Genomic DNA, 24643 nt, shown 5'->3' on the forward strand with positions numbered 1-24643 from the left:
GCTGGGAGCAACTTCATCTTGGTGCCTGGGCCTGTCTCCAGGTCCAACAGGATGCCACCATGTGTGTCAATGCCTGGGTGAAGAAAGCGAGTGAAGCACAGATGAGGAAAAGTCATAGGCAGAGGCTTAGGAAACAGGAGCAAGGAGATGAGGGCCAGGACTAGGATGATGTGTGCATACGGGCATTTCATATGAAAATGTGAAAATAGAAACAAGTGCAAGGATTCAAGATTTATTCTGGAGACAGAGTCCAAGGACTTGATAAATTCCACCTAGGGAGTTAGGGTTATTGGAGGGAGTGTTTATTCAAACTGGATTTCGCTAAGAATATACTTTCACTAAGAATATAATTTTGATATAATAGATATAGTGTTAGAAATCACAGTTGGTTCATAGAACTAAAATCTGAAACTGAACTCTGGTCCCATCCACCTGTGCAGTGGATTAAAAAATGAAATAATGAAAATAAATAGAGCTGGATTTTTGAGATTGTGAGAGACGTTGAAGAGTAACCGAATTTCTCATTAAACAGATGAGCAAAATACTGGATCATGGAAAAATGGACCTATTATCCAGAATTTTTATTTTGGCATTAGTTATGAAATTTTACTTGTATTCAAGTCCCTGGATCAAGGGAAGAAATTCCCAAGTGAAGATCAATCAAAAATTGAGTGCGTTTAACAAATCCACATTTTAGGTCTATTGTGAAAGGTGTGGAATTTCTTCTTTTAGTATGCTCCTTGAATGTAAACCTTTCTGAAACTTTCATGCGAGGCAGTTGGAGCATTCTAATCTCAATACAGATTTTTGAGAATGTATCTATTGTATAAAATAAAATGCTATTATATTGTAAGTTCCAGGAGGCAGGAATTTTTAATCTTTCTTATTGATAGGGCAATGATGATTAGAACAGTGCCCAGCACATAGAAGGTGTTCAGTAATTATTGAAGGAATAAAGTATCATTTCTGTGTTGTTTTAATTGTATTTCTTAGGGCAATTTATTCGACAGTTTTAGTTCTAACGATTAAAAGATAGCGAGTATTAAGGACACAAAAGGGCCTATCTTGACTGTCAAAGTTTGTCTCTAATAATTGAAGGTGAAGGGGAAGAGCAGTCCTGTTGGAGTTATTTAGTTGTGTTTCCAGTGTGAGAATCTCTCAAAGCAGTGGAAAATTAAGGAAGTAATTCCTGTTTAATTATTTTGCAGCCATCATTTGGTTATTTTATTAGATCACCAGAGAAGAGAGAACCTATTGCTTTAATAAGAAAATCTGATGTGTCAAGGAGTAATTTGGAAAAAGGAATGGCTCATTTTACCCATGATCAGTTTTCAGGTAATGGATTAAATGAAAGGGTTTTTAGGAGCCTTTTTTAAAAAAAGCCTGTAATTTAGTGGTTGTGTGATCCTGTTGTTCATCAATGAAAGTGTATATACCACTTTGTATTTTTTCAATATTGGTTATAGATTTGATTTTTATATAACCCCACCTTTCCAATTCAATCTAAGGTGGAGACAAGTCAGCCAAAATCCACCTAAATCTCTTTGTTAAAACCAGAGTAAATGAAATAATTTCAAATGGGCTAGTTAATTTTGGCCTACTAAATGGCCAAATTAATGAATCCTAGATATTATATTTATTATTTAGGTAGACTTTTAGTTAAAGGGATGTTCTGAGATTTAAACTGACAGTCTAAATATGATAAATATTTATGATAAATATTTAAAATCAAACTTTCTTGGTCAACTTATACTTATTGAGCAGCTACTTTTTGCTAGTACAGTGTCTTGTGCTACATATCATATAAAGTTGAACAAGATATGCTCCGTTCCTTAAAGAGCCTGTATTCCAATAGGGGAGTAGGGATAAAGGGCATGTGTATATATAGTTTATTTTCTATTACTGTAAAGAAGTACTCACTTTTGAATTAACTTATTGTATATTTGTGAAATATTTAAAGCTTAAAAATATTAAATGAGTTTGAGTATTTGCAAGGGAGATATCCATAATCTTCCTTCAAGGTTTAGACTTTGCAGAATTAAGCCAAATTTACAATACTGTTGTCCTTTGTCCAAATGACTATACATTTAAACAGTTTTAGTGAGAATGATATTTGGGGTATAAGACTTCTTGGCAGTTAATCATTTTCACTGGTCCTTATCCCACAGATTGTTTCTGTGAGATAGTATATACTTGTAAAGTAATTGTTGTATGTTTCCTGCAGGAGATTTAAATGAACAATCCCCGGCACAACTAAACGAAGGATCAATTACACTTCAGGTTGAAGCACTGGAGAGTAATTCACAAGTGGATGAAAATGATGTGACGTTAACTGCCGATAAAGGGAAAACAGAGGTAGCTTACGCCTTTCATGAAGGAAATCTAAGATTATTTTGTTATTCTTGTATAAGATCAAGACAAGATCACCTGTGAAAAATATATGCAGTTTAATGTGTTTTTCTGACATCAATTTTATTACACGTACTTTTAGATTAAAAAAAATTCCATCAATGTATAACATGCACAAGAGTTTATAAAACAAGTTTATAGTCAATGAATGAATTATAACAACATGCACACCAGTATACACCCCAAGTCAAGAAACAGAACATTGCCAACAGCACAAACTATTTTTTCTTTTTTGTTGCCTCCCAACTACTCCCTCCATTAGTGCTCTGACTTCTAACACTGTATTAATTTTGTGTTAACTTTTAACTTCACCTTTTATTATACAATAGAAGTATACTTTCATTACCATATACTATTCTGTGATTCCAATTTTCTGCCCCTTATATATTCATTCCACTTTTGATGGTCATTCAGGATATTTCCACTGTTGGGCAATTACAAAATAATCACTTCACTATTTTTGGCATAGCTTTCCAGAGTGGTTGTACCAATGAAGGTTCCTTCCCATAGTGTGTGATAATTCCACTTGATATTGTTAATTATTCTGGTAGATGTGTAGTAATACCTCCTGTTTTAATTGCATTTCCCTGATTACTAATGAAGTTGAATAGTTTTCATGTTTATTGGTCATTTGCTTCTTTTTGTGAAGTGCTTGTTAAAGTCTCTTGCTCATTTTTTCTAACGGGTTGTTACCCCTGTTGATTTGTAGGCATTCTCTACATATTCTGGTTTAGAGCCTTTTGCAGAATTGTAAAAGGTTGTGAGCATTTATCTTCTCCCAGTTTGTGACTTGCCTTTTTCCTCTTTTAATGATATCATTATTCATCAATTAGGCCATGTTTTCTCCATTTCTGTAGAGTTCCAACTTTGTCACAAATCAAATATCTATGAATTTGTGGTTCTTTTTCTAGATTCTCTGTTGCGTTTCTTTGGTCTGTTTGTCTGCATTGTGTCAATGTGACACGTCGTTTTTTGTGTGTGTGGCTGACTGGTATAGGAATTCAAACCCTTGACCTTAACAAGGCTGCACTCTAACCAACAGAGCTAATCAGCCAGCCTGACATAAGTCTTGATATTTAGTAAAGTCCTCCTATTGTATTTTTCATTAGAAGTGTCTTGGCTAATCTTGGCCTTTACATTTTCATACATATTTTAAAATCAGCTTGTCAGCTTCCACCTACCAACCAACTAACAAACCAGCAGTCTTGTTCTACTTTTATTACGATTACTTTTAATCTGTAGAACAGTAAAATTGACATCTTTCTAATATTGAATCTGCTAATCCACGAAAATAGTGTATCCCTCCAATTATTTAAGTTTTAATTTGTATTTTGTGATTTTTTTTTTTTTTTTGGTGCAGGTTTTTAACATCTCTTGTTAGATTTCTTCTAAATTGTTGAAACATTTTAATATTCTTAACTTCATTTTCTGTTTGTTGTGGCTAAACAAAAATATGGTTTGGTTTGGTTTTGTCTTATATACTCACTTCCTATCCAGCAAATTCACTTATTAACTCTAATAATTATCTGTAGACTCTTTGGATTTCCTGCGTATGCAGTTGTATCATCTAAGAATAACAGTAGTTTTATTTTTTTAATTCTACTTTTTATATCTTTATTTTCTTGTCTTGCCTTACTTGACTGGACCTCGGAACAGTGTTGAATTGAAGTAATGGCGTTTTCTGACACAATGGCAAAGCTTTTCAGTATTTTATCTTTTTTTTTTTTTTAAAGATGACCAGTAAGGGGATCTTAACTCTTGACTTGGTATTGTCAGCACCACGCACTCCCAAGTGAGCTAACTGGCCATCCCTATATGGGGATCCGAACCCATGGCCTTGGTGTTATCAGCACCACAATCTCCCAAGTGAGTCACGGGCCGACCCCTTCAGTATTTTATCTTTAAGTTTTATGTATGTTGTAACTTTTTGTTTATCATTGGATTAACAGTTTCCCAACGTTCCCCACATCTTTCCTAGTTTTTGTTTGTTTGCTTTGGTTTTTAATTTGTAAAGAGGTTGAATTGTTTCAGATGCTTTTCTGGATCTATCAAGATGAACATGAGTGTTTTAGTCTGTTTTGTGTTGCTCTAACAGAATACCTGAGACTGGGTGACTTATAAAGGAAAGACGTTTATTTGGCTTACGATTCTGGGACAGCTGCATCTGGCGTGGTCTTCAGGCTGCTTCTACTCATGGTGCAAAGTGGCAGGCAGCCGATGGGTACAAGCAGATCACATGGCAAGAGGAAGCAAGAGAGAGAAGGAAGCGAGAGAGAGAGAGAAGGTGCTAGGGTCTTTTTAAACAAGGAGCTCTTGTGGGAACTAATAGAGCGAGAACTCACTCATTAATCCTCCCTCCCCCAGGGAGAGCATTAATCCATTCATGAGGGATCCGCCCCATGACTCAATCAGTTTCCAACACTGCCACATTGGAGATCAAATTTCCACATGAGTTTTGGAGGGGACAGCATATCCAAACTCCATCAATGAGCTTTCTCCTTTTTTTGGTAAATTACATTAAATGGTTTTTTAATATTAAACCATTCTTTTCTACTTGGAGTGAACTTGTGTCATGATGTATCATCATTTTATATGTCATTTGATTTGGTTTGCTAGTTGTGCATAATTTTGAATCTTTGTGAGTGAGAAGAATGACCTTTGTTATAAATGTCCTTTTCTGATTTTGGTATCAAGGTTTTGCTAGTCTCAATTTTTTTATTTTCTGGAAGAGTTTTTGTAACATTGGTACTATTTTTCTTTAGATCATGGTAGAATATATTGGTGAAATCATCTGGATCTGATATGTTCTTTATCTAATTCTTTTTAATTGCATATTCAATTTCTTTAATAGTTATAAGACTATTCTGATGTTCAAAATTTTTTTGTCAGTTTTGGAAAGTTGCAGTTTTCTTGGATTGCAGTCCTTCATCTAAACTTGAAAATTTATCACCATAACACTGACTGTAATATCCTCTTGTCATTGTTTGTCATACCTTAGATTCTGAAGATGTGTGCCCTTTGTTATTTCTAATATTGGCTATTTTGCCTCTCTCCCTTTTTCTTGCTCAGTCTAACAACATATTTTTCTGTTTTATTAATTTATCCATTTTATTTATTCTATATTCTATGTATGTTTTTCTGTTTCATATTTTCTGATATTCATTTTTTTCTTTCTCCTTACTGTGGATTCAATTTGTTGTTTTTCTAACTTCTTGAGATGGATGCTTAGCTCATTCATTTTTCTGCCTACTTGCTTTTCTAATATAAACCTCAAGTGGTATAAAATTCCCTGAAAGCAGAGCTTTTGTTGCATATCGTATTTTAAAAATTTCATCCCATATATTTTGATATGTCACATTTTATTATCATTCAGTTCAATATATTTTCTAATTTTTTTTTTTTAAGATCGCCATTAGCTTTATTGTGATTATAGAATTGGGGAACACAACATTTCATAAAATAGAATAAGTGTTCCAATGAGCTGTGCAAAAGCAGCTGATTTTATAGACAGAAAAAGGTTGAAGAAAGCAGAAACAAAGAACTAAAAGAGGGTTGGTCATTTCAAAGTTATTTTCTTTGTAAGGTGGGAATAGGAAAATAACTGACCAATTAACATCAGGTTACTTCAGACCATCTCTTTCTTGTAAGGATTAAAGTAGAGGGAACTTCATTATTGTATCCACTGAAGATTTAAACTGGCCCATTTGGGAGATTGGCTCTTATCTCTTCCTCCTGATTTCTGGGAAGGTCATACCACAACTTCAGTGACATGGAACATAGCAGGGATGACTCCATTTTGATTTTTAGTCTGTTCTGTTGAGGCCTAGTGCAGGAAATTAGTCCAAAACAATGGCCGCCTGTAATTTTTATTTAATACACTTTTTAGCTACTTTGAATAACGGGGCTATCAATGTTCATATACACATTTTTTTTTTTTTTAAAGATGACCAGTAAGGAGATCTCAACCCCTGGCTTGGTGTTGTCAGCACCACGCTCAGCCAGTGAGCAAACCGGCCATCCCTATATAGGATCCGAACCTGTGGCCTTGGTGGTATCAGCACCGCACTCTACCAAGTGAGCCACGGGCCGGCCTCATGTACACATTTTTTTATGAATACATATTTTCATTTCTCTTAGAAGTATACCTAGAAGTATAATTGCTGGGTCATTTTAAACTCTATGTTTGATCTTTTTGAGGAACTTCTAGGCTGTTTCTCAAAGCAACTGCACCATTTTACATTCCCACCAGAAAGGTGTGAAGGTTCCAATTTCTATTTTTTTGAAAAAAAAATTATTTTATTTAATTATTTATTTTTTTAAAAATTTTTTTATTGATTCATAATTGATTATACGTATTTTTGGGGTTCACCATTGAGATATGTTGATCAAATCAATATTATTAATATATATATTGTTACAAACATATATATTGTACTTATTCTTTGTGCCCCTTGTCCATTCTCTCCCTGTCCCTCTCTCCCTCCCTGCTCCCCTCTCTAATTACCCTAGATTTCTTCTCTCCTTCTGAAAGAGTAATGGTTACTCTGTTGATTTGTTGCCTAGATGATCTGTCCAATGCTGAGAAGTGTGTTCAGGTCCCCTGATATTATTGTAGAGCAGATGCTTCTCTCACTCTGGAACAGGCTTTGTGGAGAGAAACATCTCCTTTTCTTTGGTCTCTGCTGGTGACTCTCCTTGTGTCAATGCACACCATTGGCTGGCGGACCATCTGCATGGTGGTTGTGGTGTCTCGCCGCTTTCACGGCAGGCACGGTTATCGTGGTGGCTGTGGTGGGCCACCAAATTGAGGTGATGTTTTTGGCATGCTCCTTGGTGCTGATGGTATGCCTGGTTGTGGGAGGGGGTGTTCAGTCCCTGGTTCCATGCCTCAGGTCCCTGGATGGGCCCCAAGGTGCTGGCAGTGTGTCTGGTTGTGGGAGGGGGGGTCCGGTCCTTGGGTCCAGCCCTCTGGTCCCCAGGTGGCCCCCTGAAGCACTGGCAGTGTGCCTGGGCATGAACTAATTTTTTGTCCTTTGCTTACTTCTAAAGTGGGGAGACTTCCTATTGGGACCAGTACTTGAGCTCTGTGGTTGAAATTGCTGTGTTTCTGCTGCTTCCCTAGGGAAGGCTTTTTCTGCAGCTCAGGTTATAATGGTTGACTTTATAGGTACTTCTGGCTCTCCAGAGACCCAGTGCACCTGGGTTATGTAGAAACTCTGATCTGGGACTGAGTCTTTTCATCAAACTGCACCCTATGCAATTCTGTATTCCTGACCAATCTCCTCTGAGTGGTCCTATGCTGATTGGGAGGCAGATCAGCTGTTCTTTCTGTGTCCCGATGTTCCCCTGGTGGGCCCATTTCCCCCACTGCCCATGCTGCAAACATTTCCTATGGGACTGGCTGTGCGCTGGTCCCTTGTAGTGACTCACCGGCCTCTGAGTAGCTCCCTTTTTTCAATTGTTGTGACTCCTCGCTCCTATGTGGTTCCATGGGAACTCTGGAACCCTATTAGTGGTCTTGCTGTCTTGGGGGCCACTAAGGCCCTCTTCTCCCTTGCTGCCTCTAAGCAACTTCATCCAAAGGGCACAGCTGTGACTTTTGCCAGCTCCTGCTCCATGCACTCAGCAGTTCCAGCCTTAAAGGAGCCGCAGCACATAATGTTTGGAGCAGTTTTTTCTTTCTCTCCTCATGGCTTCTCCTGCCTTCATGCACTCTGTCAGTCTCTCCTCCTCTTCCCCTGAGCTCTAGCAGCCCCAGCTTGGCTGTTGTTGCTTTTTTATAGTTGTAAATTGGTGGATTTGTGGGAGAGAGTGATGCTGGGGACCATCTATTCTGCCATCTCAACCGGAAACCTCCCTATTTTCTAATTTCTTTGGCCCATGCTTTTGTTTAAAAAGTGTATTGCTTAGTTTCCAAACACTTAGGAGATTTTCCAATTTTTGAAATACTGATTTTAGGCCAATTGCACTGTAGTCAGAAAATTTTTTGGTTTTGGTCTGTTGAAATTTGTTGAGATGTGATATATGGCTCAGCATTTGTTCTATTTTTAAAAATGTTTCTGTGTCCTTGAAGGGGATGCCTGTTATATGATTTGGCTGGGCTCTTCTGATGTTTCATTTCAGGGAGATTTGTTTAAATCAGGATGCGAAGCTGCGTGCATTCTTAAAATGATTGTTCTGTTTTTTCAATTACTTAGGTTTTAATATCTCCCACTGTGTTTGTGGATTTGTCTGTTATTTACTATGATCTATTGATGTTTGCTTTAAACATTTTGAGGCTATATTTATAGGTGCATACAAATTAAAATTGTTCTCTCTAGCAATTCAAATGTTTTATCACTGTATATGTCTCCCTCTGGCTCTATTAATGCATTTTGCCTAAGTCTAGTCTGATATAGACATAATTAACACCAGCTTTCTTTGGTTAGTGTTAGCATGTTATATCTTTTCCCATTATTTTACTTTCAATCTTTTTGTATTCTTATATTTTAGATATTTCTGTTATGAGGACATAGAGTTGGATTTGATTTTTCAGTCAGTCTCAAAATCTTTCTTTCCACTTATAGGAAAGTACTTCAGAAAGTTTGTGGAAAAGTAGAATTAAAACATAATACACATCTTCCCCTGAGCTTATGTTAAATACCCTTGTATTTAATTGAATTACCAATACATGAGGGTGTGAATCTGTTCTTTATTTGCTTTCTGTTTGTTTCACCTAGGCTTTGTTCTTTTTCTTTTGGTGTTCTTATGAATTGTTCCAATTTTCTGCCTCTATAAATTTGGTAATTATGTATATTAGGGTACTTTGAAAAGGTCATGGAAAGATTCCTATTATCTTTTAATTATTTTTTTCCATGAACTATCCACATACCCTTATATATATATTTTCTCATGTTATTTTCGTGATTATCCAAGAAATTATAACCTGTCTCCTTGGCTTAATAATGTTTAATATAAATCACTTTTTGTCTTTTTGAAACCTTTTATTTGACATTACAAGGATCATAAAATACACAATTTACTCCAGACTTAAAAGCTACTATTATTTTATACTTTAATTATCTCTATATTTAAATTTCATAAGACATTATGGTGATGATGATGATAACAGCTATTATTACATACAACCAATATACATCTCTGACTTTCTATCTGAGATTTCTTTTCTTCTGCTTGAAGAATATCCTTACTATTTCTTTCGTTAAGGTCTGCTGGTAATGAGTTTTCTGTTGTTCTAAAAATGTCTCTATTTCCCCATTATTCTTGAAGTGTAGTTTTGCTCGGTGTAGAATTCTGGGTTAAAAATTTTTTTAGCACTTTGAATGTATTACTTTACGTCATTTCACTTTAAAACTTGGCTGTTACATGCCCTGCGGTGCCGCCACACGACCCAGCAGCCCAGCCCAGTGTGTGCGGAGCAGGGAAATGTCCAGCAGGGGAGGAGGAAGCTCCACAGAGACCACACACCCTGTGATGCCAGCACATGACCCAGCAGCCCGACCCAGTGCACACGGTGCAGGGAGACGTCCAGCAGGGGAGGCGGAAGCTCCGCAGAGACCACACGCCTTGTGGTGTTGCCACGTGACCAAGCAGCCCGGCCGACAGAATACTGACCAGAGAGGTGGCTCCTCGGAGAGGCGCAAGACCTGAGGCAACTACACACTCAAGGCACTAGTGGCCAACTGAGCAGACAATGAGGTAGCCATACCAAATTGGCAACCCCAGTAACATCCTAGCCAGACAATATTGTCAAACCTGTGGACTGTGAAACCCCCTGCCACAATGACTAAATATCAAAGGACAGATACCAAAAATATGAAAAATCAAGAAAGTACACCACCAAAGAGTAATAACTCTCAAGCTCTAGATCTTATAGAACAAGAAGCCCTTGAAATGTCTGACAAGGAATTTTGAATGATAATTCTAAGGAAACTGAATGAGATACAAGAAAACTCAGCTAGACAAAATGATGAAACGAGGAAAAGTATACATGACCTGAAAGAAGGAATGTACAAGGAAATCAATGCCCTGAAAAAGAATGTAGCAGAGCTTGCCAAACTGAAGAATTCATTCAATGAAATAAAAAACACAACAGAGAGTTTAACCAGCAGGCTTGCAGAAGTAGAAAAGAGAATTTCTGACCTTGAAGATGGGCTGTTGGAAATAACACAGGCAGACAAAAAAAAAAAAAAGAAAAAAGAATTAAAGGCACTGAAGAAAATCTGAGAGAGATATCAGGCAACCTTAAGCGCTCAAATATCCAAGTCATGGGTATTCCAGAAGGGGAGGAAAAAGGAGATTGCATTGAATACATATTCAACAAAATAGTGGCAGAAAACTTCCAGGTATAGGAAAAGGCACAGATCTTCAGATTCAGGAAACTCAAAGATCCCCAACTGTATTCAACCCAAAAAAGTCTCCTCCAAGGCATGTTAGAGTCAAATTGGCAAAACTCAAAGACAGAGAAACTTAAAAGCTGCAAGAGAGAAGCATCAAATCACCTATAAGGGAGCCCCAATCAGACCAACATCAGACTTTTCATCACAAACCCTAAAAGCCAGAAAAGAGTGGGATGATATATTCAAAATACTAAAAGACAGAGATTGCCAGCCAAGAATACCCTACCCCACAAGGCTATCCTTCTGAAATGAAGAGCAAATAGTATATTTCTGAGACAAACAAAAACTGCAGGAGTTCACTACCACACGACCACCCTTACAAGAAATTCTCAAGGGAGCACTGGGTTTGGTATCTGAAAAATAACTATCACTGCCATAAAAACTCAAGAAAAATCAAAACCCACTAGTAAAATAAAAATGGCAACAATGAAGAGAAAAAAAAGGTTATCTACAACCCAAGGAACCAACAAATACAGAAGACAAACAGTAAGTCAGAAAGAAAGGAACAAAAGACACTTAAGACATCCAAACAAAAATAAATAAAATGCTAGGAGTAAAATCAACACCTTTCACTAAAAACTCTTAACGTAAAATGATTAAATTCCCCAATCAAAAGACACAGACTGGCTGACTGGATTAAAAAGGAGGACCCAACTATATGCTGCCTTCAAGAGACCCACTTCACCTATTAAGACTCACATAGACTAAAATTGAAAGGATGGAAAAAGATTTACCATGCAAACAGAAATGAAAAACGAGCTGGAGTAACTATTTATATACCTGATAAAATAGACTTTAAACTAAAAAGCATAAAAAGAGATAATGAGGGCCACTACATAATGATAATATGATTCATCGATCAAGAAGACATAACAATCATAAATATATACACACCCAATGTCGGAGCAGCCAGATTTATAAAGCAAACTCGATTAGACCTAAAGAAGTACGTAGACACTAATACCATAATAGCAGGGGATGTGAACACCCCACTATCAATATTGGACACATCATCTAGGTAAAGAATCAGCAGAGAAACACAAGATCTAAACAATACTCTAGACCAGTTGGACTTAGCGGATATCTACAGAACATTCTATCCAATGACCTCAGAATATTCATTCTTCTCAACAGCACATGGATCATTCTCCAGGATGGATCACATGTTAGGTCACAAATCAAGTTCAACAAATTTTAAAAAAATGTAATTATCCCATGTATTTTTTCAGACCACAATGGATTAAAATTAGAAATCAATAACAAACAAAATTCTGGAAACTATACAAACACATGGAAATTAAACAGCATTCTCCTTAATAACATATGGGTCCAAAAGAAATCAAAGAGTAAGTCAAAAAATTTCCTGAAACTAATGAAAACAATAATACATCATACCAAAACCTGTGGGATACTGCAAAAGCAATACTAAGGGGGAAATTTATTGCATTAAATGCTTACTTCAGAAGAATGGAAAGATGGCAAGTGAACAACCTAATACTTTACCTTAAGGAACTAGAAAAACAAGAACAATCCAAACCCAAAGTTAGCAGATGGAAAGAAATCATTAAGATCAGAGCAGAACTCAAGGTAATTGAAACCCAAAAAGCGACACTAAAGATCAATGAACCAGAAAGTTGGTTTTTTAAAAAGATAAATAAAATTGACAAACCATTAGCATGGCTAACTGAAAAAAGAAGAGGAAAGACCCAAATAACAAAAATTAGAAATCAAAAAAGTGATATTACAACTGATACATCTGAAATACAAGGAATCATTCGAGACTACTATAAACAACTATATGCCAGCAAATTTGAAAATCTGGAGGAAACGGATAAATTTCTGGACACACACAAACTACCAAAACTGAGCTAAAACGATGTAGAAAATCAGAACAGACCAATAACAATAAAGGAGATTGAAGCTGTTATCAGAAGGCTCCCAACAAAGGAAAGCCAAGGAGCAGATGGATTCACAGCAGAATTTTACCAAACGTTCAAAGAGGAATTGACACCAATTCTTTGCAAACTATTCCAAAAGATTGAAACAGAGGCAAATCTCCCAAGCTCATTTTATGAAGCAAACATCATCCTGATACTAAAACCAGGTAAAGATACAACTAAAAAAGAAAACTACAGGCCGATATCCTTCATGAATATACATGCAAAAATCCTCAATAACATACTAGCTAACAGAATACAGCAACACATACGTATAATTATTCACCACAATCAAGTGGGATTCATACCAAGGATGCAAGGTTGGTTCAACATATGCAAATCAATAAATGTGATACACCATATTAATAAAATCAAATACAAGGACCATATGGTCATCTCTATAGATGCTGAAAAAGCATTTGATAAATTCGACATTCATTCATGACAAAGACCCTCTATAAGTTAGGTATAGATGGAAACTATCTCGACATAATTAAAGCCATATAAGATAAACCCACTGCCAGTATCATCCTGAATGGGGAAAAGATGAAAGCTTTTCCTTTAAGAACAGGAACTAGAGAAGGATGCACACTCTCACCACTCCTGTTCAACATAGTGTTGGAAGTACTAGCCAGAGTAATCAGAGAAGAGAAGGAAATAAAGGGCATCCAGATTGGAAAAGATGAAGTCAAACTGTCCCTGTTTGCAGATGACATGATCCTATATATCGAACAGCCTGAAGCCTCTACAAAAAACCTCTTGGAGATGATAAATGATTTCAGCAAAGTAGCAGGATACAAAATCAACACAAAAAAACCGGTAGCATTTCTATTCTCCAATAGTGGACATGCAGAAAGAGAAATCAAGGAAGCTTGCCCATTTACAATAGCCACCGAAAAAATAAAATACTTAGGAATCGAGTTAACCAAGGATATGAAAAATCTCTATAATGAGAACTACAAACCACTGCTGACAGAAATTAGAGAGGATACAAGACGATGGAAAGATATCCCATGCTCTTGGGTTGGCAGAATCAACATTGTGAAAGTGACCATACTACCCTAAGTGATATACAAATTCAGTGCAATCCTCTTCAAAATTCCAATGACATTTTTCTCAGAAATGGAAAAAACTATCCAGACATTTATGTGGAATAACAAAAGACCACAAATAGCCAAAGCAATGCTGAGCAAAAAAAATAAAGCTGGAGGCATAACACTATCTTACTTTAAACTATACTACAAGGCTATAATAACCAAAACAGCATGGTCTGGTATAAAAACAGACACACTGATCAATGGAATAGAATAGAGAATCCAGAAATCAACCCACACACCTACAGCCATCTGATCTTTGATGAAGGCACCAAGCCTATATTCTGGGGAAGAGACTGCCTCTTCAGCAAATGGTGCGGGGATAACTGGATATCAATATGCTGGAGAGAGAAACTAGACCCGTACCTCTCACCATATACTAAAATCAACTCAAAATGGGTTAAAGAATTACATATCCACCCTGAAACAATAAAACTTCTTAAAGAAAACATAGGATAAACACTTCGGAAAGTAGGACTGGACACAGACGTCATGAATACGACCCCAAAAGTATGGGCAACGAAAGGAAAAATAAACAAATGGGATTATATCAAACTAAAAAGCTTCTGCACAGCAAAAGAAACAATTAACAGAGTTAAAAGACAACCAACATAGTGGGAGAAAATATTTGCAAAATATACATTTGACAAAGGATTAATATCCAGAATTGACAAGGAACTCAAACAACTTTACAAGAAAAAGACAAGCAACCCAATTAAAAAATGGGCAAAAGAGCTAAATAGGCATTTCTCAAAGGAAGATATATGAATGGCCAACAGACAAATGAAAAAATGCTCAACATCAGTCAGCATTTGGGAAATGCAAATGAAAACCACATTGAGATACCATCTCACCCCATTTAGGATGGCTAATATCCAAAAGACTGTGAATGATAAATGCTGGCGAGGTTGCGGAGAAACAGGAACTCTCATCCATTGTTGGTGGGACTGCAAAATGGTGCAGCCTCTATGGAGAATGGTATGGAGTTTCCTCAAACAATTGCAGATAGATCAACCATTTGATCCAGCTATCCCACTGTTGGGAATATACCCAGAGGAATGGAAATCATCGAGTCGAAGGTACACCTTTTCCCCAGTGTTCATCGCAGCACTATTTACAATAGCTAAGAGTTGAAACCAGCCCAAATGTCCATCATCAGTTGAGTGGATACAGAAAATGGTATATCTACACAATGGAATACTACTCAGCTATAAAAAAGAATGAAATGCTGCCATTTGCAACAACATGGATGGACCTAGAGAGAATTATATTAAGTGAAATGAGTCAGACACAGAAAGAGAAATATCACATGTTCTCACTTATTTGTGGGAGCTAAAAATAAATAAATAAATACGCAGAAAAACCCGGGGGTGGTGGGAGGGAAGAAGACACAGCAATTACAATTCCTTGAAGTTGATACGACAAGTGATCCGAAAGGACATTGTTGGGAGGGAGGAGGGAGGGAGGTTTGGTAATGGGCCGCAATAATCAATCACAGTGTATATTGACAAAATAAAATGAAATTCGGAAGAAAAAAAAAACACAATGAGATATCAAAATATATATATATCATATGTTAAAAAAATTACCTTTTTCCCTTTAAAAACTAAAATAAATAAAAGTTGGTTGTTAGTCTTATTGTTATTTCATTAATAATAGTATATCTTATCTTTGCCTGCTTTTAATTTTTTTTCTTTGTTTTTTTTTATCCATTTTACTCAAATATATAAAGTGCTTAGGTATCTTTTGTTTTATCTTGCTGTTTACAGGAAAAATTGTTGAAGTAATTTGAGGCCGAGGGAGATGATATATTCCAGACTGGATTTGTGTTTGTTTCTGACCAGGAGGGAGGAACACTGGCAATCTCAGATCACTTTAATTTAGTTATCTGGATTGGCAGATGGGAACTGAGCTTCAGTCACTGTGAGGGCCAGTCTAATGTTGTTTTGTTGGTTTACCTTTACTCCTTTGTGGTCTCATCCCAAAGCATGGATGTTTTACTGTGGTGATGTACACACATGCCACTCTACCCTCCTAGCCCCCCAACCTCAGTCATTGGCAGACTTTAAACTCAAGTTTTACACCCTTATTCCCACAAAAAACAGCTTTTCATAGCCTCTTCTTGAAGCAGCAGATCCCCCCAGGGAAAAGCATCCCCAATATTAGGTTTACCTCTCTGGGATACTTTCGTCTCTCAGATATTGGCCCCATAAGTTTGCACTGCATTTTTAGCTCTTCAGTACTCTGAAAGAGATGTTTTGAATATGCTGTTCTCTCAGCAAGAGCTTGGTTTGGATTACCTACTCTGTTATTACTGGAGGTTGCTATTACTGGAGACAGAAGTTTTAACATGCATTTTTTGTTAAATAGTTCTGTTTCTTTGCTGTTGGGCCCATTTCAGTCTTTTACTCATGGTTCTTATTTATGTCTTGCTTATAAATATTTCTAATAATTGAATGAAGTTGCCAAGATTTATACTTGTAGTCAAACACAATGACTCAGTGGCATTTCAATCTCAGTATCTTCATATTTTGGTTTTAAGTTATTCTCCCAGTTTTAGCATCTCTTTAGTTTCTGAAGATTTTTTTTAAATGAGTGACAATCATATTTTGTGAATAACGTGATCCTATGTAATTAAAGTTGGTAACAACTGTCTTTTTCATGGGGATATTTAACTGGTATATCATTAATTTCTCATTGCTATTAAACCTTACATAGTGCTTATAAATAAAGATTAATATGTACATGTCCATAGAACTGGGGTAAATTTATCTGTTGTAAATCTTCTCGTTTCTAGGACACTTTCTTCATGAAAAACAAACTCCGTAGATGCAAAGACAAGCTGCCTGATAGCGGTGATTCTGTGCTGAGTATAAGCACCATTGCTTCAGCCATTGCAGATGCCTCAGTTAGTTCTGATCCTTCTCAGCTTGCTGCCATGATCAAGGCACTTTCAAATAAAACCAGCGATAAGGCTTTTCAGGAAGATGATAAACAGAAGGACTGTTCCAATATGTCTCATTTCTTACCTAATGATTTAGAAAAAAGTAATGGATCCAGTGCATTTGATATGGAGAAATACCTTTAAAAAAGAGAGGTTAGTAGATGTGAAGGTGGACTGGAAAACTTTTCAAGATGTAGTATGTCTGATATTTTGGATTCATCTTTGCCAAAAGAACAAATTAAAGACATCCATACAGTGGACTTAGGTGCTACTGATATAAGTGTAAGGGACCAAAAGAAAACATAGCAGCTATTTTTTGTGGTGAAAATGGAGAGAGTGAGAACCAGGAATCATTTAGAACTGCATACTCTTCAAGTTCAGTGCTGACAAATATAAGAGACAATGAGAGTGCAGCAGTTGATTTGAAAACAAATTCCATTGACAACAAATTACCAGATATTGGTAACAGTGAAAAAGCTACCTCAGTTTCCACTCCCACAGCTAAAACGTATTCATCAGTAAGGAACCCCAGAACAACATCCCTTTGGCTGTCAGAGGAGTGTGAAGAAATACAAGATGATAGAATCAGAACAGAAATGAGTATGTTAGTGAAACAAGCAACAGTGAAAAGCATGTGACTTTTGAAAAACATTGTGTAGTCTCACCTAAAAATACTGGTAAGTGTCTGAGTAATTGATCACATTCACAAAATTATGCAGAACTTTTTTCTGTTCTCATTGGAAAATACACCTATCTGATATGAAAAACGCCTCTGCTGAGCATGGTGGACATGACAAAGAGGAGGACCATGAAAGATTCAGACCTTCCACTTCACCACTTAGTCACTCTTCTCCCAGTGACATTTCTGGAACAAGTTTATCAGGGTAGGTACTTACCTTTTTTTTAAACAACAAAGATGTGCTCAGTATAGGAAAATTGGAAAAAGTGTAAAGAAGGAAACTTACTCATCTTTAGGTTCATCTCTCAAAGGTAACCATTGTAAATATTTTGTGAATTTCTTTCCAGCATTTTTCAGTGCAAATTTTTGCACTGTGCTTTTTTCACTTATTGTAATATAATCATTCTATCTATTTGAAAGAAAATTAGTGATGTTACAGACTGCATAATACGTCTGTCGTGGTTTATTTGATACTTCTGGTGAATACATACTTGCTTATCTTATGTTTGGCTATTTTGAAGATATTGAGATGAATAACCTTGCAGATTTAAATTTTAATGCCTTCTTTTATGGCTTTATAAGAGATTTTTTAACTGTTTCCCTTTTGAAAGGTTCTAATAATTGGCAAATTTTGCCTAACAAATGAAATTATCAAAACTGTTAAATAGTTTTACTTCATTTCAAAATATTGGATTGCAAAGTTATCTGTTAACTCTTTACCAAGCTGCCATTGACATTTTGCATCTTCACCTGAAATGTGATTAGGTCAGCTGGAGGTAAACATCAGTGGAGAGCTTAGTTCTTTTGTGTTTAAATGACCCCTTGTGGATGCCTCATTTTGAAATACTTTTCATGTACACAGCCACTTCTTCTTTAACAGTTAAATTCATATTTTGAAAGACATTAGAAGTCATCCAGCCAAAGTAAATTTGAAGGTCATCTGGCTATGACATGTTGTGGTGTGTTTAAAATCCTTGGCTTTTATTTTCTTCCTTTAAGTTTCTTATATGGATCACTTTACTGTTTCTATAGAATATTGGAGGGAAATCTGGGATGAGCTTAATTGTTTTTACCTTTGAATTGACTTGATCTTTTTCCAAGGCTTTGCAAAAATGAAGAATCTTTATTTTTCAAGTCTAGTAATTTTACTAAGCTGTATCTCTGTGTTGACTCTCTACTGTTACTGTGCCCTCTGCTGTGGTTTGAATGTATTCTCCAAAAGTTTATGCATTGAAAACTTGATCCCCATTGTAACGGTTTAAGAGGGTGGGAAATCTGACTACTGCATTTGAAAGGTGGGGCCTTTGAGAGCTGATTGGATCGTGAGGACTATGCGCATTGGAGGGGTTAATCCATTCATGGGTTAATGGTTTAATGGGTTATCAGGGAGTAGACTGGTGGCTATATAAGGAGAGCAAGTGAGCACATTAAGTCTCGCTCAGTCCTCTGTGTGATACCCTGCACCACCTTGGAACTCTGTAGAGAGTTCCCACCAAGAAGGCAGCCCTCACCAGATGCACCCCCTGGACCTTAGACTTCCCAGCCTCCAAAACTGTAGGAAATAAGTTTCATTTTTCCATAAATCACTCAGTTTCAGGTATTCTGTTGTAAGCAATGGAAGATGGATTAATACACCCTGTCATACAGTATATACCCTTTCAGTAGGTGGTGTCAGGCATTCTTTTATTTAAGGAAACTTTTTGAATTATTTCTGAAAATACTGGTTCTGCTCCATTCCTCCCCCAGGAACTCTAGTGATGCTGTACGACCCGTGCACCATGCACAAATCCCACATGTTGGGATGGCTCACCTCACAAAGACCACGAGTTAGAGGCCGTTGCAATAAACATGAGGTTTTATTATTCCAGCATGCTGGGGTCGCTTCGTCTCCAGGACAAAAGCGACGCCCAGTTTACAATAAAAGCACCTTTTATACAGTTTTTCCTGAATAGATCTTTATGACAGGATGAGTTGTTGGTTATCTGTGGCGCCCTTGGATTTATGGGCAGACTTTAGCAGGCTGGTACCCCCGATAAGGAACGGCGCTTCTCTCAGTTGTATATCTTCCCTAAGGCCTGGCGAGGAGGCTCTTAGATAAGGTACTAGTCAGTTCCTGGAACCGGGTGGGGGCCATTCCCTTCTTGGAATGTTTAGTGTACTTGGGCCCGCCTGCCCTTTGTATGGCCTCTTTAGAAGCTGCTTAATAGCCCCTTAGAAGCTGCTTTACATCTCAATAGCCCCTTAGAAGCTGCTTAATAGCCCCCTTAGAAGCTGCTTTACTTAGAATGTCATTAGCAAGCATTTGTCACAAAACTGTGTATACTAAAGTTTATATTTTTCTACAATCTCCTACAATTTTACTAAAGTTTATATTTTTCTACAGTGCATATGTGGGATCTATTTTGCTTGACTTCTGCATTTATTTTTCTCTCTAATCCTTTAAAAAAAATTTATATTTTGTAATAATTATAGATTTACAGGAAGGTGCAAAGGTAGTGTAGAGAGGTCCTGTGTACCCTTCACCCAGTTTCCCCCACTGGTCATATCTAATTATAGTGCAGTATCACAGCCAGGAACTTGACATGGGTACCATGTGTGGGTAGAGTTCAATGTCATTTTGTCACCATTGTGGATTCATGTATCCACCCTGTTGTCAAATATACTAAATTGTTCTGTCACTGCACTGGTGTGCCTCTTTCTTCATTTCTCTTTCATTTTGTTTACATTTCCCATATCCAATATCTAGGTTCCTGACAGTGTTTTCTGCAATGTCTCTTTCCCCTTGTATACTTTCCAATTTCAACTTATTTTCTTTGGTTTTGACATTTTAAAAAATGTATATGAGGCATTCAATAAAAACTATAAATTTTCTATAATGACTTGCATTTTGTGATTTTTCTCTTCTAAACTGCCCTTTACTGCATGATCAGAGCCAAAATACAGGGCTGAATGGTCTCACTCTCAGACCCACCTGTTTTGTTTTGTTTTTTTTAATATACTCTTAATAAAATTTATTTATGAAATGTAGATAACATGCCATAGGGAAATACTGAATTTTCTCAGAAACTTGTCATATGGTCAGATATTATGAATGAGGACATCATGTTCACCTTTCTAAAGTGACCATGGCATTGGTGAGCTCACTCCACATGGTAAACTAGCCATGCACATGCACCCTCACCTCTCTGCCTGGAGCAAAACCATGGGACTTAGTGAGAAATGGTCAATTTATCAGAGGGTAAGTATGTTGTGTGCCAAAATTGCTGGAGAATACAGTATGAGAGTGACCTTGTGTTGCTGAGTTGCTTAGCATATTTTTTTTTGCTTCCAGACTTAGTAAAGCAAATACCAGTTGAGGTCTGTTGATCAGTGTCTGGTGTATAGTTTAATCCATGAATACTTCAGAGTCAAGGTTTAGCCTACTAGCAAGCTTGTAGTCAAGTTGTAGGCCACTCCTCACCCAATTTTACAATTTCCCAGTATGCATTTTTGTATTATATTTTTTATTGTAGTATAATTAACATATCTTAGGGGTTTCATCTGATGAGTTTTTGACACTTATGTACACCTGTGTAAACACCACCCACCGAAACATGTAGCACATTTCCGTCGCTCCATTAACTACTCTTGCTTCTTTCTAGTCCGTTCTCCGTTCCCCACCCTGGCGCCCACTTTCTGATTTGTGTCACCATAGTTCAGTTTTGTTTTTTCCTGGATTTTATAAAAATGGAATCATGCAGTAGGTTCCTTTTTGTGCTTGGCTTCTTCCACTTAACGTGTTTTTGAGATTCCTCCCTGTTGTTGCATGTATCAGTAGCTAATCACGTTTACTGCTAAGTAGCAGTCCATACATTCTCCTGTTGCACAATATGCATTTTTGTCTAAGACTAAATTTCTGGCTCTGTTTTATGGTTCTACCACTGTTTTCCCTCATCAGCTTCAAACGAACATGTCAGTCTCTTTCAGTTGATTTTCCTGGGATGTGGTAACCTCTGCATGCACAGTTTCTTTCTGCTGCTGAAGAAAGTTTTGTTTTCTGTTACCATGGATTATTGCTCGTGTTCTACTTCTTCTTGCCTTCCTTTGAGTACAGCAGTTGGCCATTAGCTGATACTCCCTTCTCTGGTCATCCATGACTGTTTTCTTTTTCCTCACGTTTATGTAAGTCTATAATAAGGGATAGTTGTTTAGGTGTGTATCTTCTGCATCACTAATTTTCTGTAGTATTAACCATGCTTTTCATTGCTGCCAATGTAGATTTTAATTTTGTATATATTTGTCTTTATTGAAATCCTTCTTAAATACTTTTTTTATTGCGATGAAATGGGTCTGAGATCTTTTCTCCTACTTTTTTTCTGGTTCCTACCAGTTCATATTTCATTTCTTCCTGATTTCTCTTCATGTCCTCTCTTCCTTCATCTGTCTCATCCTTAATAGTTTGTATTTCTGCTTTAGGATTATTGTTCGTAGAGGTGATTGCTTCATTAAGTATTTTGATATTCATGGTGAAATGTTGGTCAAAATTTCTTCTGTTCAGTGGTAACGTTTTTCTGATGATTGTACTTTACCTGGTAAATTTTGCTGCTCTTTAGCACTCCTGCTAGCTGGTCTCTTGGCTCCTAGCTAGTTTCTAGCTGGTCTGCAGAGCCAATTTAGAGATTCTAATTCCAGAGTAGCCTCTAAGTCTCTGTGTGGCCAGCACCTGGGCAGTTTTTGGATTCCTTTGAAGTCTGACCTCTTGACTGAAATTTCTCTCCTTTTATTTCCACATGTGTTCCTGCAGTTCATTTGTCGTACTTATGGTAATTTAAGCTCAGCGCATTTATTTCTGTCAGCAAAAGGAGCCAAATTAACACAACACAGTACTACAGTGACCCATAACTTTCTTTATTCTGTTTCATGGTGTGTGTGTGTGTGTGTGTGTGTGTGTGTGTGTGTGTGTGTGTGTGTGTGTAGCCTTAGTAAATTTTTGTGTTGCTATAACTGAATGCTACTGACTCAGTAATTTATAAAGAAAAGAAACTTATTTCGTACAGTTTTGGAGGCTAGGAAGTCATGGTTGAGGAGCCACCTCTGGTGTGGGCCTTCTTGCTGGTGAGGACTCTGCAGATCCTGAGGCAGGGCATCACATGACAAGGGTGCTTATGACGGCTAACCTGGCTTTTATAAAAGACACACTCTTTTGATAACTAGCCCACTCCCCTGAATAACCCATTAGTCCATTCACCCACGAGGATGAGCCCTCATGACCCAATCACCTCCCAAAGGTCCCACCTCTCAACACTGCTGCGCTGGGAACCAAGTTTCCAACACATGAACATTTGGAGGACACATTCAAACCACAGCAATAGTCCTGAAGCAATTTTGTTAATAATTTGTCTCCAATAATTTGGTTAGAAACTTACTAGTATTTTGACAGTGCAGTCTTGATTTGGGGATTTTTAAAAGTCCAAAATTCAAATTTGAATTTTCTCTGCGTGTCGATTACCTAGCTGAGTATTCTGAACTTTGTGCAAAAAGAAAAAAAGGAGGGGTAAAATTCAGTCAGTTTAAGGGTTGAGCTGAAGCAAGTGGCAGAGCATTCAGTATGTGTGGAAACTGTTTCCAAAGATGGCTTGACGCTGTGTCCTATCCCCTGTGCTCTTTTGCACTGTGACTTTGGCATTTCCCCTCAAGAGATGCAGTCTGTTTCCCCTTTCCTTGGCATCTGGGCTGGTGGGTACTGACAAAATAAGGTAACACTAGTTTGGTGGGGGCAGGGGGGCGTCTCACTATTTTTTGCTTCTAATCTTTTTTTTTTGTCTTAATGTATCATGAACATCTTTCTGAGCTGAAGGATAGTATTCAACAGCTTGATTTTTTTTTTTTTTTTTTTTTTTGGTGGCTGCTGGCCAGTACAGGTATTGAACCCTGGACCTTGGTGTTATCAGCACTAACTGAGCTAGCTCTCAACTGAGCCAGCCTTCAACAGCATGATTTTAAAAGACTGCATAGTGTTTTATTGTATGTTTGTTTCATAATTCCCTTAACCTAGTTCCTCCTATGTGACATTTAAGATTTTCTACGTTATTGCCAATAGCTATGTGATGACATCTTTTTTGTGATATCTTTACATTTATCATTAATTTTTCTTAGGATAAATTTCTAGATGTAGAATATCTAAGTCAAGGGGCTTTTGATCTACATCACTTAATTATCCAGCTGAAAGTTGTACCACATTATATTCCTATCAGTGTGATATGACTGTTCCCATTTTTTGCCCTTTCTACATAATTCTTTTCTTATTCTTTGCTCTCCAAGGGCAGGAATATTTGTATGTTTTTGTTCAATGCTCTATGTAAGATACTCAATAAATTTTTGAGTGGATAGCTAACATTGTATATCTACATATGGTATTTATTAATGAAAATACCATGACATTTTTCTTTTACAGTAGCTTACCAGATACTTCATTCAGTAGGAATATAATTTACAATTTTTGATAAAGTGTAAACAACGAATGCTTGGTTGAGTTATTTGCAAGATTTTGGGCAAGCAGGAATTCCCTTCCCCTCCCCACTAATGTAGATAATGTTAAGTAAAGGAATGGATAATTCCAATCATGAGATATTCTTCTCTCTTTCAGGTGTGCTGTAGAGTCTTTTGGTTCAACAGCACATCATCAGAAACCCCCCTGTGAAAGTGAGTTGTCTCAGTTGACATATACACGTGCTAGTGTGAGCAGGCTGACCTATGTGTCTGAACAAGAGAGCACCTATCCTACCACAGCTACAGGTTATGACCTAGAGGACCATAAGGTGGGCAGGCACTTGGATTATATTTTTAGAAAGGCTTCCAGCTATAAAATGTTCCTGATATTTGATTCAGACTGAAGTTCAAACCTGTATAATTCCTTCTTACTATTTTACCTTTAAAATGAATTAGTGTGTATATAAATAGTTCTTCATGCCGGGTGAGCACTAGAGGTACAAACATTTAGTATCTGCCCTCAAAAAGCTCTCAGTGTGGTAGAAGACACTGTGTAATGAAGTATGTACTGCCTATATGCTATGGGGATTCAGAAGGTGGAGACTGAAAATATGAGTGGGGGATGGTTCAGCAAAGGTTTGTGGGAGGGGTAATGTATTGAAGCCATATTTTGCAGGATTACTTGGAGTTAAGGAGGGTGTGGGATTGTGAGA

At 37.1% G+C, this 24643-nt stretch overlaps 1 protein-coding gene across 11 annotated transcripts in view; it reads left to right on the forward strand.

Annotated features, from left to right (window-relative positions):
• Window positions 1–24643, forward strand: part of LOC134362151 (centrosomal protein of 192 kDa-like) — a 50419-nt gene that overhangs the window by 21273 nt on the left and 4503 nt on the right. For 5 of the 11 annotated variants that reach the window (XM_063077479.1, XM_063077477.1, XM_063077474.1 and 2 more), the window contains 2 exons: window positions 1209–1335; window positions 2225–2355. In XM_063077479.1, coding sequence (XP_062933549.1) covers window positions 1209–1335; window positions 2225–2355 — 258 coding nt within the window. Of the gene's footprint in view, window positions 1–1208; window positions 1336–2224; window positions 2356–16636; window positions 17867–23362; window positions 23466–24087; window positions 24260–24643 lie in introns of those variants that run through there. The other 6 variants (XR_010021522.1, XR_010021520.1, XR_010021521.1 and 3 more) reach the window with 5 other exon arrangements.

Source organism: Cynocephalus volans, chromosome 13 (assembly GCF_027409185.1).
Source record: "Cynocephalus volans isolate mCynVol1 chromosome 13, mCynVol1.pri, whole genome shotgun sequence".
Lineage (NCBI taxonomy): Eukaryota > Metazoa > Chordata > Mammalia > Dermoptera > Cynocephalidae > Cynocephalus > Cynocephalus volans.